The 18,638-nt window shown below is 40.3% G+C and overlaps 1 protein-coding gene across 4 annotated transcripts in view; it reads left to right on the top strand.

The window, feature by feature from the left end:
• tjp1b (tight junction protein 1b) overlaps window positions 1-18,638 on the top strand; it is a 68,451-nt gene that overhangs the window by 35,597 nt on the left and 14,216 nt on the right. Inside the window, exons 4-11 of one of the 4 annotated variants that reach the window (XM_030732559.1) lie at window positions 13,064-13,120; window positions 13,658-13,782; window positions 13,899-14,001; window positions 14,228-14,543; window positions 14,901-15,004; window positions 15,457-15,625; window positions 15,732-15,876; window positions 16,784-16,795. In XM_030732559.1, the coding sequence (XP_030588419.1) occupies window positions 13,064-13,120; window positions 13,658-13,782; window positions 13,899-14,001; window positions 14,228-14,543; window positions 14,901-15,004; window positions 15,457-15,625; window positions 15,732-15,876; window positions 16,784-16,795 (1,031 nt within the window). Of the gene's footprint in view, window positions 1-13,063; window positions 13,121-13,657; window positions 13,783-13,898; window positions 14,002-14,227; window positions 14,544-14,897; window positions 15,005-15,456; window positions 15,626-15,731; window positions 15,877-16,783; window positions 16,796-18,638 lie in introns of all 4 variants that reach the window. The other 3 variants (XM_030732563.1, XM_030732562.1, XM_030732561.1) reach the window with 3 other exon arrangements.

Here is an 18,638-nt window from a genome sequence, read left to right as displayed (position 1 = left end):
GCTTGTATAAATCAAGTCCATCATAAATCTTGGTGTGAAAGGGATGGGGATTTATCAGGACGAATAGGCTTGCAAAGTCTTTCATCAGTCTCATTTCGGCGTGAACCTCCTTTTTCTTTATAGTGTGGAAACCTCCCTTATCATTACTGTTTTTCTTTGGCTCCGCTGTCCTCATTTCAATCACTGTGATGAAGAGGAGGTGGGGTGCAGGTCAGTGGCTAAGCTTATCAGCACATTCCTGCCTTCTCGTGTGCTCTGTGTGGGGCACTGATAACTTCCACTGGGATGATTGAGTTCAGGACCAGATTTCCTGTTCCGTGTGCTCAGGACAATCTCGGGCTCTGGTTAGCATCACTAACTACTGCTGTGGGGCCTGCAGATGGTCTTGGCTCACATTAAGCTCCTGTCCGTGAGAGTGAGTATCACAACTTTTGAATTATGTTGGTACAAATAGTGGGAAAGGACCTATAATTTTTATTTATATATTTCTGATTTAGGTTGTACACTGCATAGTTTTCTTAAAAAATGGAAATTGATATTTTTACTAAAAGGAGCTACATCTGATTTTAGCAGAAATGCTCTAAAAATGCACATAATCAGCACCTATGGTAATACATACATGGAAGAGGCCATCTCTGTGAATGATAATTTCCCTCTGGTACTGCTTGGCATGCAATTAAACCACTGTTTGGCATCTTAATTTAAACAGTAACGTTTAAATGTAAGTATGTAAGCAATTTCCACAGGAAAACAGTGTAAAAGTTTAGGGTTGGGGTTAGACATCAGTTATGACAGGTTGACCACAGAAAATGTAATTATATGGATAACATACAAAATGATGATTACATATAATAAAGTAAATCATTCAGGCCACTCACTTTGTTGTCAGCTGTTTTCTACTGATGATGTGTTGTTGCAATAGTAACCCCGCTCAGTCTGAGAGGAACTGCAGGTTCAGACATTTGGTGTTTGTGCTTGGCTGAGGAGCCACTGGTGCGGAGCTACTATGTGCGGGATTAAGACTGAACTCCTCCAAGTCAGAATCCTGCTTAGACATAATTATAATGTAGCGCTGTGGATCTTTGGTTGGTCTCGAATAGCCGGATCGCCCTGGCCAGTGAAGGAGAGGCGCTTGTGACTGGGCTGGGGGACAGCCCAAAGACGGTCGCCCCTCTCCAATCTCACACTCATGTCTGTGGAAAATCTGGTGCTAAAAAATATGTAAACGAGAAAAGGTGTAGAGAACAATAAAGTGAAGCAGTATGAAGCAACATGTGTTGCCTTATCTGAAGAATGTGTACCAGAACAGGATTTGTGGACAAGATGTACACAATTCATGACAGCATCAGTGTGGCAGCCAAGGCTCTAATAACAGCTAATTATCATACTGTCAAAAACACTAATCTGAAAACACGTTAATTGCAGTGTTTACTGCTAGTCTTAATGGTTAGCACATTAAATAAGATTTGCCCTCAGAATGCATCCATTTCAGGCTGTGAAACCCAAAAGAAACTGTAATTTCATGTTCGGTCTTTGTGCCCAAAAATGACCACTTTAATATAAGATTGTGCAGTATTTTGAATTAGAAATGTGTTATTATTAAGGAAACCTACATAGAGAAATTAAAAGAGTGGAATGATAGGGGTAATCTTAGTCAGAATGCACTGTTATAGAAATGCAAACACAGCCTAAAAGCAGTGAAATTAAATGTATTCTTTTTTTGGTTTGAGATATGTTCCAGATTTAGTAAAAGCAATAAGTGTGGTATTTAACATGAACTATGAATGCACAGCTCAAGTTTCTAAAGTTGAAACACAAACTGCTGCAGAAGTTAAATTGCTGTATGATGAACTGTAGTTCAATTATATGAGGAAGTTAGTTGTTTTGTAGCTCAATATGTCACTCAGGTTCTGCCAAACATTTAGACATTTAATAGAAACATTTTTAAACCTTTAAACAAGAAACATTAAAGCAAGTGGAACAATAGTCACGTTTAAAGCATCTTAATAAATTTCGGCAGAGAACAAAAATTAAGCTACATCATGGTTTTCCTGCATATAAATAATATTAGCACCCACCAGAGGTTGACCCTCACCCAAAGGGAAAATCATAAGGAAATAAGAAAAATAATGTTTAACCAGGTTTTCTAAAGTGGGTCTTAATTTACTCAAGCATACACCTTGTTCATCAAATGGCCAGAGATAACAGAAAAGCTGCATAGACTTCTGTTCTTTGCCTTAACTACAGTATATGCATACCAGTTGTGTAGCCCACCCACATTTTGAATGTGTGAAAAACCCTTGTAGATGTGTTTCGCTGTGTGTAAATACACATTTTCAAAGAAGACATAGCAGGGGCAGGACCTCTGACTTACACCAATTAACTGCTCAGGATCTTTACATTCCTCTTCAGTTTGATGTGGATATAATTAATTTGGAGGCTGGAAGGCAGAAGCTAGTGAAGAGAGCAAACTATGTGTGGAATCTGTCACCACTCTCAGGCTCTGCTGAGAGGGATGTAAATTTAACTCTTCCCCCTTCCCTATCGGTGACTGGGTGTCTGTCAGGCTTGTCCAGCTTTATCGTTATCCTGACTGATGAGTTGTATTTCATGTCCCATATGGCTTTAGTTAGGTGTGAGCCCATGTCCTAAAAGGGGTGATGAATAATATTTGTAAAATTTGTGTAAATGTGCCATTTTTTTAAATATATTAAAGTCTATTTAAATGTGAATGTTTGTCAGTGTTATTTCACAGTATGAGAGGCTGGAAAACTCTTTTGTTTGTTGTAATATTTGGTGTATTTGTTATATATTTTTATTGTGATGCATTTCATCTTTCACATTCTCAAACAAATGTGTAAGCACACCATGGCAAGCCATTCTCACCTGAATCATCTATTTCCTTTGTCTGGATGCACAGTGAATCCCTGTTAGTGGTCAGTACTGCTGAACATGCTCAGAAGGGACAGTGTAAAGGTTGGGTATGTAAATGATGTCCTTATAGCGGTCTGTAATAACTGTCTCATAAGTGTCAGAAATTTTATAAGCAATGGGCAGTTAAGGAGGTTTAAGTGCATGAGGTTGAGTGGATGGTTTATAGTACAATGTCAAAAAAGGCACCCGGAGCTTTATGTGAGTAGCCTTCCTTTCATGTCATCCAGCTGGATGAAGTGCATAATGAAATACTGTTACTTCAGCCTGTGGCACCGTAGAAGTACAGCAGAGGAATTTCCGATCTGGTCTGGTTTTGATTTTGTTTTATTTTTCTCAATATAATGTAAAAAAGTATTAATAACCACTCTGTAATAACCCATTTCCTGTCGGTGGTGAAGGAGAATGCAGCTCTCTGCAGACTCGGTGTGTGTGGGTGGTTGACATATAGTGCAGATGCCTGAAGTTGCCTTGGGATGAATTCATGTTTGTGCAACCATGCAGCATGCACTTACAAAAGGAAGCATTCAAGTCAAAACAGTGTAAAATGACTTGACTACTGAAATAAACATAAGCACCTTTACAGTGCCTTAGTGTCCTCTAAAGGCTGTTTGATTGTATGTGAACCACAAACACTAGATTGGGCTTCAAAGATGCACATAAATGTCTCCACAGGGGGCGATCCAGTGGCCGGATGGTTAGAATGCAAACTGCAGCTCCACATAATTCCCTTGCTCTCTTTAGTACAGTTTCTTACTGTCTCTAGTGCAGCATTAACATAGGCCAAAAAGTTTTTTTTTTTTTTTTTTTTTAAATCTTTTGAAGTGCCTTCATAGACTTATCCATAGTTAGGTGTCATGAGTGAAATAATGTTATTATAATTAAAGGTACAGTCAGTAATTTTTTTTAGCTTATTTAATTAAAAGAAGGGTATTGTACTCATGGATATACATTGATTCGTTTGTAATTATGTCTTCCAACAAACTGATGCATTCTGATAAACATATCATTAATCCATTAAAAATACATAGGAGTGGGCACTGGTTTGTGGAAGCCGCCACATTCTTCCACCATATTTGAATGTAGTGGCTGGGAAGGACCGGTCCTTCTGACTAATTGCATTTTACCCATGTGGCTAGAGACCGGCCACATGCGTAGAGAGATCCTGCACCTTCAGACTCAAGATATGAAGGATCGTACCTGTGTTTTATCATCTGAAAAGGGGTCCCCTTCACCAAGCAATGCCATCCTCTTCCTCCTCACCTTAAACCTCATCTCCTGAACTGAAGTCAGAGCTCTGCTATGTGACCTTCCCATCTCTGGACAGCTGACAAGACCTGGCTAAACAACAGCGGCAGCTGGTTATAAGCTAACATTATGCCAGCTAATGTTAGGCTCCACTATCCTAAAAAAAATCACACTTTCCCTCTGATAAACAGTTTGATTAAATTCTCTTATTGTATAAGAGTTTATTCACTAAGCCTCAAAATCCAACAATGTTATGTCCACTTCAAAGACAGTTTCATTAACGCCAGCTAACAGAGACCAACAGCGTCAAGAACAGCAGCACTTACCAACAGAAAAGTTCAGCATATCCTCAACTCACTAAATCATCGGTCAGAAGTGAGCTGCACTGACTTATTGACTCGTATCAGACTCCTTTCACAAAGTTTTACAGCCTCTTCATTGACAGCTGAGGTAAACAGTAGACTGCCTACACAACAGGGAAAAACTCCAGGGAGGCTCCGGTCCGGAGTCACTTTTCTGAGTCCACTCATAACAGATGAAGAATGGCCAGAGTTTTTGAGGTGATTCTGGGGTAAAAACATAAAATACTGCAAAATATTTAATTGTATCGATTTCTTTTTTCCTAATTTACTGCAAAGTGATATTATTCAAATATGTTAAACTGTAGTATGTAAAAATTTATTAGGTAGCGCGCAGAGAGGATTAACAGAAAAGTGGTGAGACACACAGGAAAGGGCCACAGGTTGGACGCGAATCTGGGCCACCCACAGTCTGTGACATACATGGTTGCCTAAACAGCCACTGAGCCACCCTGGCACCCAAAGCTTATCTTTTTTACACAAACAGTAGTAGAAACATGCTGGTCGGCCAACATTATGGGGTACAGTGTAATTAGAATATTTTTTGATCTCTCTTGGCTGTTTAAAACATGTTTGTCCTACAGCGGCTACTGTAGCTAATATAATGCGTTTTTATTGGGAGGGGTACGAAAAGAGAACTCATTTGACTGCAATCTACAAACTACTGACATATTACATTATTACTATTATTACTACAACTACTGAAAATATTACACACTAACTTTAATATATAAAAAAAAAAATTTTTATAACTGCAATGGTATTGTACACTTCCAACTAAATTAGTATAAAAATATACAGAAAACATATTATTATTTTTGACCAAATTTGCTAAAACAACAAGCATGAGGAGGCTTTGGTGCATAAAGTGATTGGTACTGGGATATCGAAATAACAATAGCCTTCACAAAGTGTTTTTTTATTGTAATATAGATTCTGAACTTTTAAAAATGTTCTCCTTGACACCCCCCCCCCCCCCCCGCCTCCTTATTATAATGCTTAAAAAGAATAAAACTGCTAGAAAGCATTATCAATCAGTAAAAACTAAACTGAAATAGGCACATCCGCTGTATAAACTTTGAAATCAGAAATTCAAAACAAAGTGGTAACCACACGTTGTGGACATGCTCACTTCCAATATCACAATTTTGTAAGTTACAAGGAAACTACAAAGCTGACCATTTTTAATGATTTATTTTGCATCCCAATCACACACAATTAAACCAAACATATTTTTTATTCTTAAAGATACTTAAGCACAGAAAAAAAAAAAAAAAGCCATACACGGCGGGCTGAAAGTAGGTAGTAGCTGACTGAATGCATTCTACACTGATCTTTGCTAACAAGAGCAAAAAGTCAGTCAGTTATTAATTATCACATTTGCACACAACTGAAATTTGCTCATATGCAACTTAAATGCTAACAATGTAGAGAGACCGGTACTGCAGAGGCTGCGTTCGTGGAATGTCAGTTTTGGTCTCATTGGTGTCCATTTCTAACTCGTATCAGCAGGGAGGAGCTGTGACCATCCACAGCACGTGCTCCACTTCCTAAACAGAGACTAACTGGTCAGCTCTTTATAATGAGCGTGGAGAATATGTTGTCACATTTGAAATTACAAATATAAATCACATTATAGTCTGTTATATAAAGTCATTGATGCTGATCACTACCAGTGGTACAAAATTGACAACAAACTAATTTAGCTGTGTTTCCGAGTGAGATGTTCCTGAGCGAACGCTTTCCTGCTTCTCGCATTTCCCGGTGTAGGACTTTTCATTTTAATGGGCATTGTTATCAGTCTGTCAGTTTTACCCGAAGTTTTACAAGTGTCAGATTTAATGGTGGTTGTGTTTTTGCTGTGATCACCTTCAATATGAACAGTATCGCTGTAATCCTCATGGAATCTGTGAGTAGTGACCATCAGACTAACATAACAGCTGATCTGTGGGATGTCACTGACATAGTGAGCATAATTTATGCATGTAATGCAGCACACCTGAGAGAAAGAAGAAGAGGAGGAGGAGGAGTGGGGGTTGTAATGTGCCACATGCTGAGTGAACTGGTGGATTCTGCTCTGGTTTAACACGGCAGATTGAGGGTTAAGTCCGATACAGCAGTTTACACTGCGGATGGATGTTCGCTAGTACAGAGGAGTCCCATGCTGTAGCGGAACTGCAGATCCCACACAGATCGCTGCCAAGCTGGAGGGGATTTGTTTCGATCCCATGAGTGTGTAAGGAGAGAGAGTTAGAGGGAAGGATACATTTGGAAGGAAGATGATGGGAGAGGACGCAGACCCTCGCGAGCCTGAGGAAATGTTAGGGTGTAGCTGCGGGGTTTGTTTTATAACCCCTCACCTGTGGTCGTAATTTCTGTGGTTTTAGATCTAAGAAAAGGGAAAAAGGGGAGGTGGGGGCGAGTCCCTCCTAGCACTGATTGGTGCGGTCATGCACTCAGGCTGCTGATGTGTGTCTGCAGGAATCTCCTGCTGGATTTACTGGGGAGCAGTTGGGGTTGGAGACGCTTTTCTCTGTAACCTCTGTAGTGAGCAGGATGAATTTATGTAAGTACATCTGATCTTCTGTGCATCATTGTTATGAGTACTTAGGCAGCAAACAGATGAAGGAAGTAAAATGGAAAGAAAGTGAGTTTCACAGTCTTAATTGGTTTCATCTCTTGACCTTCGTATCGCTCTGCCGTTGCTGCGTCTCTCCTGCTGTGTCCCCTCAGGTAGAGATCCGCAGTACAGTGTCTGTCTATGTTGTATGTGCAGAGTGTCACTTGCCTCTCAGGGGACCCCCTGACTGGTGTTAAGGCATGGGCTCTCATTAGGACTATGCTATCCCCGGCAGGAGCGTTTTAGCAATTGTCAGCAATCCCCAGCACATCGATTTCAATTTCTGAAGTGATCAATCATCTTATTCTACTTCTTCGTTGCTTCACTGCCAGCAGCCACAGTGTTGTGTTCTGACTTTGTCTGCAGTGCAATTTGAAAGCTGTCTTGGAGAGAGGGGGGGCTGCCGATCATGTGAACAGAAATACTTTTCTGCAGCCTCAAATCTATCACATTTTATTTTTTTCAACTAATTAGAGAAAGCGTCAGCTAAATTCAGTGACAGCGTTGCACGGTGTAAGCGTCTCATCATCAGCATTGACAGTTAACTGCTTCTAAAGATTTTGAAGATTCACGTTTTCATCACTCTGGCAGTGAAACAGGTTTTTGAGAACGATTAAAGTCTCTGTTTTCCTCAGGCCTCGCGGAGAAATGCAATAAATGGGGAGTGGAGAGAAAGTAAATGTATTTTCTTTGCAGTATTGTATCATTTATTTTGGCTGATCTGTGGCATTTAATACAACAAGAAGTTATTAAATGTTCTACAGTGTTCGTGCTGCAAGGTTCCCCCTAAATCACTCTGTTGCAGCATCTCAACAGTAGAATTAATGAGAGCTATTTTTAGCTCTTCTGGTCCCAGAGCGGTCAGAATTGAATAAGTCTCTGCCTCACCCCTAAACCATACTACAGCACAAAATCCCACCATGTTGCCTCAGTTAAGACAAAATGTGATTTGCTTTTTTACATAGACAGTTGGGAAGCCTGTGCTCTTTAGTTTTAATGATAATAATAAAAATGCCATATTAGTGTGTAGATGAATACATTAGTATTTTGATATACTTAAAGAAAATTCACGTTTCGAGTGGGTTGGCTGTCTTCAGTCTACATTGAAAAGAAAGGCAACGATATAAGTCATGGCTTGCAGTACAACCTTTCTTTCTCTCTTTTTTTCTTTAGTATTCAAATTAATTTTAAAATAAGGCTGCTAGATTATGGGGGAAAAAAAATCATTATCATCAGTTTAGAGATCACAATTATTTACCATAATTAGGCCCATCATGTGCTTGTTAAACTCCTTGAAGTGTTTTAATTTAGTTTCCTCTCTTTTTGTTTTCCCTCAGGCTCTCTTTCTGTTATCTTGGCTCGAGCTGATCCAAACCTGCCACAGCCTGGCGGGGAGTGAGTTTTGGGCTTTTAGGGGAGGGGTGAAGGTCAGCGCTGTAAAAGAAAAGGGGGTCTGCTCGATTTAATTACACAAAACAAAACCAGAGCATCATTGCGAAAGTGAAGACAGTCAGTGGTTTTTTTTTCTTCTTCTCTCAGTTATGTTGTTTTCATAATCATTCCAAGCCAAACTTGAACGTTTGATTAGCTTTGCTTCAAAGTGACAAGAATTGTCACAGCGTGCTGCCAGACTGTCTGCTTGTGCCAAGTAGACAAAATTTACTGTTTAGCTGGCCTCAGACAGGATCTCCAGGTCACTCAGGTATGTGTAAGTTTGTTATTGCTCAGTTTTATTGTCACTGGCATACAGATAGCTTCTAGTTATAAGTGCTGTCTTCAGATACTAAAGACTTCAGCCACGTGTGCCCCTGAACTTGCAACATATATTGTAAGTGGAGCATTAAGCTCAGTGGATCTGTTGAATTTTCTTACAGCTGAGACAGTTTCTTGATTAACCAAAAATTAGCTACTGTTTTTTTTAGGTCATATTTTGAGCAAGAATGCCAGGTCCCTTGATTTAGGACTTGTAACTAAATGTGAATGACAGCTTTTGTTTTTTGTGGTAATATTGAATATCTTTTGGAAACTGCTGGTCATTTTATATGATGTTTAGTTTATAGAGCAGCTGAAGTAATCGGGAATATGAGCTGTGATCAGTAATGACAGTAATTGTTAGTAGGAGTCTATAATTGATTTACAAGTGGCAATTAAAAGCTTGCTGCTGGCAGAGCAATATTTTACAGACATGTTATAATAGTTTGTTTTGCAGAGGAATAAAAAGCCCAGTGGGCTTATTGTTGATGATGATGTTCAATCATTTGTGCATTGATTTGACACAGTCCTTTTGAGCAGAGCTTTCCTCTCCGTTCTCCATTCTCTGCTGTGTTATCCATCTGCATTGAAGTCCATCTGTGTTGTAGTGCTGGCTCCCAAGTTGCCTAGTTGTAATCCCCCAAGCATGACCCAACCAACATGGTGTGTCTCGCTGTGGAGCGGCTGCCAGCCCTGGCTTTAGCTTGAGGCATGAAGCTTCTCTTGGCACCAGATTGTGACTGTAAAGGGTGTACACAAGAGAGGCACTGAGAGTCATCAGTCACGGGATGGTGGTGGAACTTTACAGCAAACTGCACTCAGGAGTCTTCGCATTTCACTGAAGACATGTCTTACATTGGCTTTAATTTTAATTTCACTTGCCTGTTAAGGAGTTTAGATTGGAAGATGTTGGTTTGATTGCGGCACAGAATGCTTTTGGAGTGAAGTTTTTTTTCTACAAAACAACAGGAAACAAACATGTTTATTTTTTGACAAATAAGTCATCATTGCACTGTTTAGATCTCTGTAGCAACAACAAATAGTGCTCATCTGAGTCATAAAAACAACTCGGGCTGATCAATTCATTGGGCTGCATCTTTTTTACTAATCCCACAGTTTAGAGGAACCTTCATACCTGTCCTGAAAGGCCAGCAGAAAACCACACCGTTCCCCCCTCTGTTACCAGAGCAACAAGCTCTGCGGGAGGACGAGGAAGCAAAATTAAATCCCTTCACAGTGAAAGGTGTGTGTATGAGAGAGAGAGAGAGAGATCTGTTTTTGTTCAGTTTTAGAGTCCTTCTGTTTGCCTCCTTTTGGTTTTTCTGTTTCATTAATTTTATGGTGATTTATTTGTATTCAGTTGAGCTTAATAAGCATCCTCTAAACATATTTTCCAGACAATAAAATTGACATTTCTAGCAACCCACTCCAAAACATTATATGTTTTGTGGGTGTGCATGTTTTGTGTTATACTGCATAAATGCCTATAAAGAAGTTTTCAAAGTCTGAATATCAATTGGAAACACACACCCCCATTTATGAGTTAGAGGCAAACATCTATAAATTTAGGCAAAATGTTTGAACTCTTGGCGTCAGCATTTGCACAGTGCTGATCAAGAAGACTGGTGCATAAATCCTCCTACCCAAAAGAGCAAACTTTCCTGCTTTCTCCAGACTTGTTTATATTCAGATGCCCCCCCCCCCCCCCCCTCCCTTCTGAAGAGCAGATAAGTCAGAGTAAAAGGCCAGGGGGGAGTTCCCTCATTCAAACGTTGGTTCACTCTCCTTGTGTGAGCCCCACTATAAGCTGCTTGAGGAGTTTGTGACTGTTGCTGCCAAGCTGAGAATGTCTGGGGCCACTTGTGGCATTTTATTTAGCTGCCCGTGTTCCCAGACGCCAGCTAATCTTTGGCACTTGGCCGACAGGTTGCAGCAGACATAAGGATGATGTGTCGAAGGAGGCCCGGGTCCTAAACAATAAACGGCATAGCAGCAAGAGTCAGTCAGTGAAGCTACTGCCTCTGACTATGAGTTCTGTTGTACAGAACAAAACTGGTTATTGTTTTCTTCAAACTTGAATTACTTTCCCCTCGGGCATTTCTGCAGCAGCATGGCTGTTATTATTTTCAACTTTTCTCTTGGTGTTTGCATGTGTGCCAATGCAGACATCCAGACGTACAGACCGGTTGTCTTTTGACACATTTTGTTGAGTTAAAACTGTGCAAAATACACTTGGTGCATTTTACGTGTGCTCAACGTGAGGTAATTTAAAGATGGGTGTCTCATGGTCCCTTATCGTTTTACATTTAGTTGTTTTTGTAGCTCTCCATTATGACTACTCAGTCTACTGCATAATCACTTTTTCATAATCATAATTACTTTTGGTGACTAATGAGACCATTATTTAACAGGGATTACTCTGAGTTTGAAAGAATAGTGGATTCGTACTCATACTAAACCTGCCACATCCTGATAGGGTGTGAATTTGGGGGTAAAAGTAATGGAGTGGGTTATCTTGTTTTAATAATTGATGGAAGCAGTAAAAATGTGGATGGATTGATTAAAATTTGATTAGTAGACCATCCCTTCTTCCCATATGAGGCTTTAAACATAATATTTCTACAGTAGCTGTGCCCCAGGAAGTCACTGGTGTTGTGGATGGTATGATCCTATTCCATGATGATCTCTAGTTCAATATTTGGCCTATAGATCATCCAAGATTTAGCTGTTTATCACTCTTTGTGGCTTAATAGGACTGCCATTAACAAGTTGTCATACTGATGTGTTGCAAAATAGTCTTCAGTGGGAAGCTGGACTGACACTTGCTGGATGTTTTGCGTTTGTAGCTGCCAACACACTGACAACAATCTCAGCGGCAGGTCAAAGCAATGGAACCAATGTTCCTTTTTTAGCGTGAAGAGTAATCTCCCTTTGCTCATTTTTCATCACACTTTAATGTACCGCAACATGAGATTTCTGCATAGGTGGTCATACTGTAAGTGTTCGAGGTGTCAAAGAAATTACCAGCAAAGCAGAAGAGAAATGTGTGATAGTCTCACCTTTTTAAGATCTCAGAGCTGGGATCGTTTTGCGTGACAGATGGGAGTTATTGCATTAAGTGCTGTGATGGTGGTTGTAATTTTCCCTAATGGGAATGACCTGGAAGTATTTTATATGCAGTCCTTGAATGTCTAATGTGTTGTGAGATTGCAGTGGAGGTAAAATGATACAGAAGCAGAGATAGGAAGCGAGCTGCAGGCCGCAGAGGACAGTGTTAAACCAGCAGCTGACGGAGGCGCCCTTAATCTTATCCTCTCTGGTTTTTAATGGGACCGAGGTCGTCCTTCAGTTTTAGAGACTTACCGTGTGGCTCCGTGGTATCCAGCAGGGTCTTTTTCTGTTGCACCATTGTATTCAGTTCACTGTAAACTTGGGACCTCATACTGTGAACCCATTACAAAGAAGACTGAGTCTGGTCTAACACAAACATGTTTATGATATGTGTGGTCTGTATCGGTGTGAATCAGCAAGTGTGAAGCAAAAGTATCCTGCTGTGTGTCCTGCTTTAATTTTTATTGGTGAAGAGCACAGAAACACTGGGAACACTTCCTTCTCCTTCAACTAGGAAGTCTTGGTAAAGGGAATTAATAAAAAAAAAAAAAATCATCAGTAGTATTATTGTGTGTCAAAATGTTCTGTTTTTTCAGCTTTTTAAAAATTCTTTCTACTAAAATCTTTGAGTGTGTTTTGACATTATAACCTTTGCATCCTTTATTTGCAGTACAGGAGTGATATAAATAATGAAATTTAGCCTAAATCCTCCAGGTTGCTGGTAGTTAAAACTATTGCCCTCTCTCCTGTCAGTATAAGTAGTTTTTGCTGCAAATGCTGCAAAACTGTTAAACACCATTCGACACATTATACAGCCATTTAGCTTGGACAGATAACGCCTACTCTGCTCATTAAAAAAACAGCACATTTGACCTTTATGCAGACTTTGATAAAGGTTAAATACGCAGTTGAAGGAAATGCTGTCGGATCTATTTTGGGAGCCACTCTTCCACCTTTTATCAGTTGGAAGAATTAATAATTTTGATTCTTTGTGTCGGAACCCCCGACTGCATTAAGCACTGCGTTTCTTTTTGTCTTTCAGAGTGCAGCAATGGAGGAAACAGTCATTTGGGAACAGCACACAGTAACACTACACAGGGTGGGTATCTGTTATCCTTCCTTTGCTCTCTATAATTGTCTATGTTGAAATTATGCCTTATACCGAAAGCTCTCTGCTCTGCTTGGTTTACTTTATTTTCCTCTATCCCCCATCCCAGCATTTTCCCTCCCTCCTATTTTCAGGATCACAGCATGTAGGAAGTTTGCTCACTGTGTAATTAATTGCAGGTGGACCAGACAAAACAGCAGAGTTATCACAAAGCTTTTCTTCTAAACAATCCCATGTTTTTGGCTGTAGAGCCTAAATAATGTGCACAAATGCTGATCCAGCATTTTGTGCACACAAACTATACAGCTCCAAAGCTCCTACCATATGTGCTTGGTTTTCAGGCCTTTTGAGAGTAGCAGTATAAGACCGCTCTGTTTTTAACACTCCAGAGTTGGTTTGCAAACAGTGATTTGGCTGCATTTATAGAAGGAGGTGATAATTTTGTTCCGTCTGCCTGTGCCTGTACCTTTTTAAATATCAGTGTCTTGGTCCACCCACACATCCTAATCTGTTTTTCTCTGTCTGCAGGCACCAGGGTTTGGCTTTGGGATAGCCATTTCAGGTGGAAGGGATAACCCTCATTTTCAGAGTGGTGAGACCTCCATTGTCATCTCAGACGTGCTGAAAGGAGGCCCCGCAGAAGGCTTACTGCAGTAAGATTTTGTGTTATTGAGAACCCAGTCATATTGCTCACTTTTAGTATTAAATTCCACTGCCTGCTCCATAAAGACTCCACTGTCTGTCTATTCTTGGTGTCTCATTTCTCTAGGGAAAATGACAGAGTCGTTATGGTCAATGCTGTCTCCATGGACAATGTGGAGCACGCGTACGCTGTTCAGCAGCTTCGTAAAAGTGGGAAGCTTGCCAAAATTGTGAGTGTCAATGTCCCATTATGAATTCTTCTTGGAAAGCTTATTTTGTGGTTAGACTTGCAACACGTTTGTAGCAGAGATATGTGTATTACCATGAAGGTTATTTGGGCTTTCTCATATGTTTTGACAGTTTGCGAACAGGAAAAATATGCAAATGCATGATTAGGGGATCAACTGTCTCATCTTGATTATCAAGCTGATCTCAGATTTTGTTTCCTTTGGTCAGACAATCAGACGTAAGAGGAAGGTGCACGTCCCCATGGGCCGCCTGGGGGAGAGGGAGACTATGTCAGAGCATGACGAGGAGGAGGATAGCTACGATGAAGAGATATATGAAACGCGGAGTGGACGCAGTGGCGCATACAGCGGTGTGGGCGGGGCTATGGGCAGGCGCAGCGGCCGGAGCGGCGGGCGAAGGGACAGGGAACGTGAACGCAGCGGCTCACGAGAAAGGAGTCTCTCCCCACGGTCAGACCGCCGCTCACACAACCTGCCCCCACGCCCAGCCAAGGTCACTCTCGTCAAATCCCGCAAAAATGAAGGTGAGCCTCACAAAGTCGGGGCTTAAAAGGAAAGTCAGTACAGTAACGAGTAAAGCAGGGAATCTCCTGCCATTTGATTTACTTCACTATTAATAGACAACCTTATTCTCTTTTCGAAGAGAATAAAACCTCCAAATCAGCATTGGTTAGCTGCCAGAGCAAACAAAACTTGCCAGCCACAGCAAAATCCAAGTAAACTCAAGTAAATCTAAGTAAAAGAGCAATTAATCTTCTTTAATCAGTACTGTTAATCCCAGTGGGAGAAGCAGATGTCAGCAAAATCGCAGTCAGCGTGGTGTTGTCACGTGAACTCTGTGCTAACGTCGTCTTTGTTGCTGTCGTTCACTTTGTAAGCAGAATATGGCCTGCGCCTGGCCAGCCACATCTTTGTCAAGGACATTTCCCCTGAGAGCCTGGCAGCCAGGGATGGCAACATCCAGGAGGGAGATGTTGTATTGAAGGTGAGAGGGGAGGATGCAGAGAATCACTAGAAACATAACAGATAATTGAAACAACCGAAATTCTTGGAATATTTTCTTTTTTATAATCTATGCTGATTCAGATAGAAGTATGTGCAGTATGGGTGACTTGTATTCAGTATGCTACTTTGCTGCTTATTCTCATTTTATTTGTGCTTTGGTGAACATGCTGCATAGAAGTATACCGTCTTGGTCCTTTCTTTCAGTGCATGCACACATTGTTTATGTGGAGGAACAGTGATGTGCTACTTAATGGCTTTGGCACATCACAGCCATTGGGTTTGTGGTTAACTTCCATTTGATCTCGTATCTGTATCTGTATCCCCAAACATGTCACCATTTCATCTTATTTCTCTTTTAATTCAAATTCTGTGGCTGTGTGGGAATGTTTATTTCATGTCATGGCTGATAGCTTGTTTTGCTGATTCTTTCAGATTAATGGCACTGTGACAGAGAACCTCTCTTTGATTGATGCCAAGAAGCTGATAGAAAGGTCAAAGGGCAAGCTAAAAATGGTTGTTCAGAGGGACGAGAGAGCAACCCTGCTGAACATCCCCGACCTCGATGACAGTATTCCTTCAGCCAACGCTTCTGACAGAGACGGTGAGCGTTTTGTGCATTCAGCTGAAATGGGTGCATATTAAAAATCAGACTTGTCAGTGTGTTTTTCAGCCTGCGACTGTTGAATAGTTGCTTTTCATCTCACCAGACATTTCAGATATCCATTCTCTGGCATCCGACCATTCCAATCGATCACATGACAGACATCGTAGCAGCCGCTCCCGCTCTCCAGACAGACGATCTGAACCCTCAGACCACTCCAGACACTCGCCCCCACAAATCAGCAATGGCAGGTAAGGATCATCAACCCAGCATTCGGGCAATAAATGAATTAGTGGGATAGGTGTACCATAAAAATCTGTAATTTTCATATAAAAACACTTACCTTCTCTTCTCTACGCAACTTTCTCTGTGGTTGATGCAACAGAGTTCAGTTTAAGAACAACAATGAGTGCACTTTGACCCCCAAGATTTAAAGATTGTGAAAGTGAAAGATTACCTGTGCAGTCACATGATTGAAACTGAAGAAGTGTTTGTTTTTTATTTTATTAAAGGGGACTTATTCTGCTGTAGTAGAGGAGCTTTGCATGAGTCCTAGCTCAAAATAATCCTCTTCTCTGATATTGGGACTGCAGCACCACAGCTCATTCACTATCTGAAGCTTTTTTGCCCATATTTTTTTTTTATTGATTAATAACAACAATAACAGATTATAAGTAAAATTAAAATAAGAAGTTAGAGGCAACCAAATACACTTAAACATCTTGTAAATAACCATAACTGATACTATATTTGCTTCCATGTGTTAAAACAGGCTTGTTTTTCCTTCCTCCTTTTCTTTTTTTTTTCGTGAAAGGCTTCCGATTTTATGTTTGTGTTAACAGCAACCATTGCCCCATTCAACACTTCTTTGACTCTAACCTTGTTTGAAAGTAGCTCATTAATTCTTCATTTAAACTCAATAGAGCACCACACTTGTTTCCCTTTCACTCTGCTCACTGACCTGAGAAAAAATAAAAGTCAGCTGTTAAGCTGCAAAAGAGCCAGTCTTTGTCAAAATTAGGGTTGAAAGCAGATCAGGACTCTGCTCTGCTTAGTGTAGAGGTCCACTGCTCTTAACTCTTAAACGTCACGCCATATTTCAAAGCTGTCACTGAATGGGATTTTTCTGCCCTTTTTATTGCTGTTATCCTTGAGCAGCTGGAGAAAACCGTAAGTTTGGCACCATTTCCCTTTCTGAATACATGCTAATAGTTTATCTAGTAAATACTCAGTAGATTTAATGTAGTTCTGTAGAGTTGTTGGGACTTTGACAAACGACTGCCCTCTCTCTGAAAGAAGTGATGAATTTGTGTGTTGACGGTCAGTCTTTTGTGTAACAGCACATTATTACCTGATGGATGTAGCTGCTGATATCGGCATCAATTATTCAGTGGCGTTTCTTCTTGAGGTGGCAGAGCCCTGTGAGCGTGTCACTGGATCTGTGCTTCTTGAATGTTTTGGTGGACACAAAAGAAAGCGTGATTGCTGCACCGTAACAAAGGCCAACACCAGCTGCCAGTTTTAACGCTCTCCCTTTATTTATTTATTTTTTTTATTTTTTTTAGCTCCGCTGTTGACGACAGTCAAGCTCAGTATTGTCCTATACCGAGCTGGCGTCCGACCGTCAAATTTTTGCTAAATTCACTACTCCTCTGTCCTTTTCATTTCAAATCTTCTGAAACTTGGCAGAAGTACTCATTGGGTAAGGCTCTACAAAATAGGGGAGATGGATGTTTTGACTTTTATTTATTTATTTTTTATTTTAATGAAATTTTGAAGGTTAACTGTACATTCATGTTCCTTATTTATTGGCTGAATCTTTTGAAACTCAGACAAGTATTCTTTGGGCAAATCTATACAAAGTGCTGCAGATGAATTTCTGATTTTTGACTTTTTTTATTTTTTACAAATTTTCAAAATTTTCAAGAAATAATGTAGATTGATGTTGAACTTCAATCGTTACCCCTCCCTTATTTTGTTGGCCAGTTCTTCTGAAACTTCTTAGGATGAGTATTCGTTGAGCAAAGATCTGAAGAATGTACCAGACAGATTTTCAATTTTTGTCTTTTTATTTATTTATTTTTACAAATTTTCCACATTTGTAATAAATGAAAAAGTAAGTATCAACTCAGTGATGGTTGACCTGCAGCCAAATTACTTTCTGTTCTAATATATCACATATTGTACAAGTAAAACATTTGACAGCGGAGCTCTGTAGGCCAACAAGTCTCTTGTTTATGTGATATCAGGCTGATCCTTTCTTGTAATATTTAAGACACAAAAAACAAAACTGTGTCATTATAAGTTCCTATGCTGCGACACAGGTAGTCCACCTGCATTTCAATTAATAGAAAGGAGTTGTGACTACCGTATTTTTCGGACTATACGTCGCTCCGGAGTATAGGTCGCACCAGCCAAAAAATGCATAATAAAGAAGAAAAAAACATATATAGGTCGCACCGGACTATAAGTCGCACTTTTTTTGGGGGGGGGGGGGGGGGGTTGATAGAATCCGAGACTCAGAGCACAAATTCCATCTTGAACGGCAATTTAAAATAATAATGGATTAAAGAACAGGACGAACACGGTTACACCTACGTTATGCTAACGTAGCACATTCAGCTACATGACGCACAACGAACACGTGTTCGGTATTGTAACGTTGTAAACACACTTCCAAAGTCGGCGATATTCACAACAAAGGTCGTCTTTATTAACAGAAAAACGGCTGCTGTAGGCCACAGCCACGCCAACCACAACTACAACAGCTGAACAGCAACACACACACAGGCAAGCTCTCAGTCTTTTTCTCTCTCTCCATGCTGCCTTCACGAACCTCCCGAACAGTCCGAAATCCCACAACATCAACACGCTCTCTAACTAAGAGAATCGCTACAGTATGTTAACGTAACATTAAGTTATTCAGATAACCATAGCATAAAGAACATACTAACAAGTTAACCAAACCATCAATCCATTGAATTCTTCATCCTCGGTGTCACTTCTAAACAAT

This window comes from Archocentrus centrarchus, chromosome 6 (genome assembly GCF_007364275.1).
Source record: "Archocentrus centrarchus isolate MPI-CPG fArcCen1 chromosome 6, fArcCen1, whole genome shotgun sequence".
Taxonomy (NCBI): Eukaryota; Metazoa; Chordata; class Actinopteri; order Cichliformes; family Cichlidae; genus Archocentrus; species Archocentrus centrarchus.
This window is presented reverse-complemented; position numbering and strand designations above follow the sequence as displayed.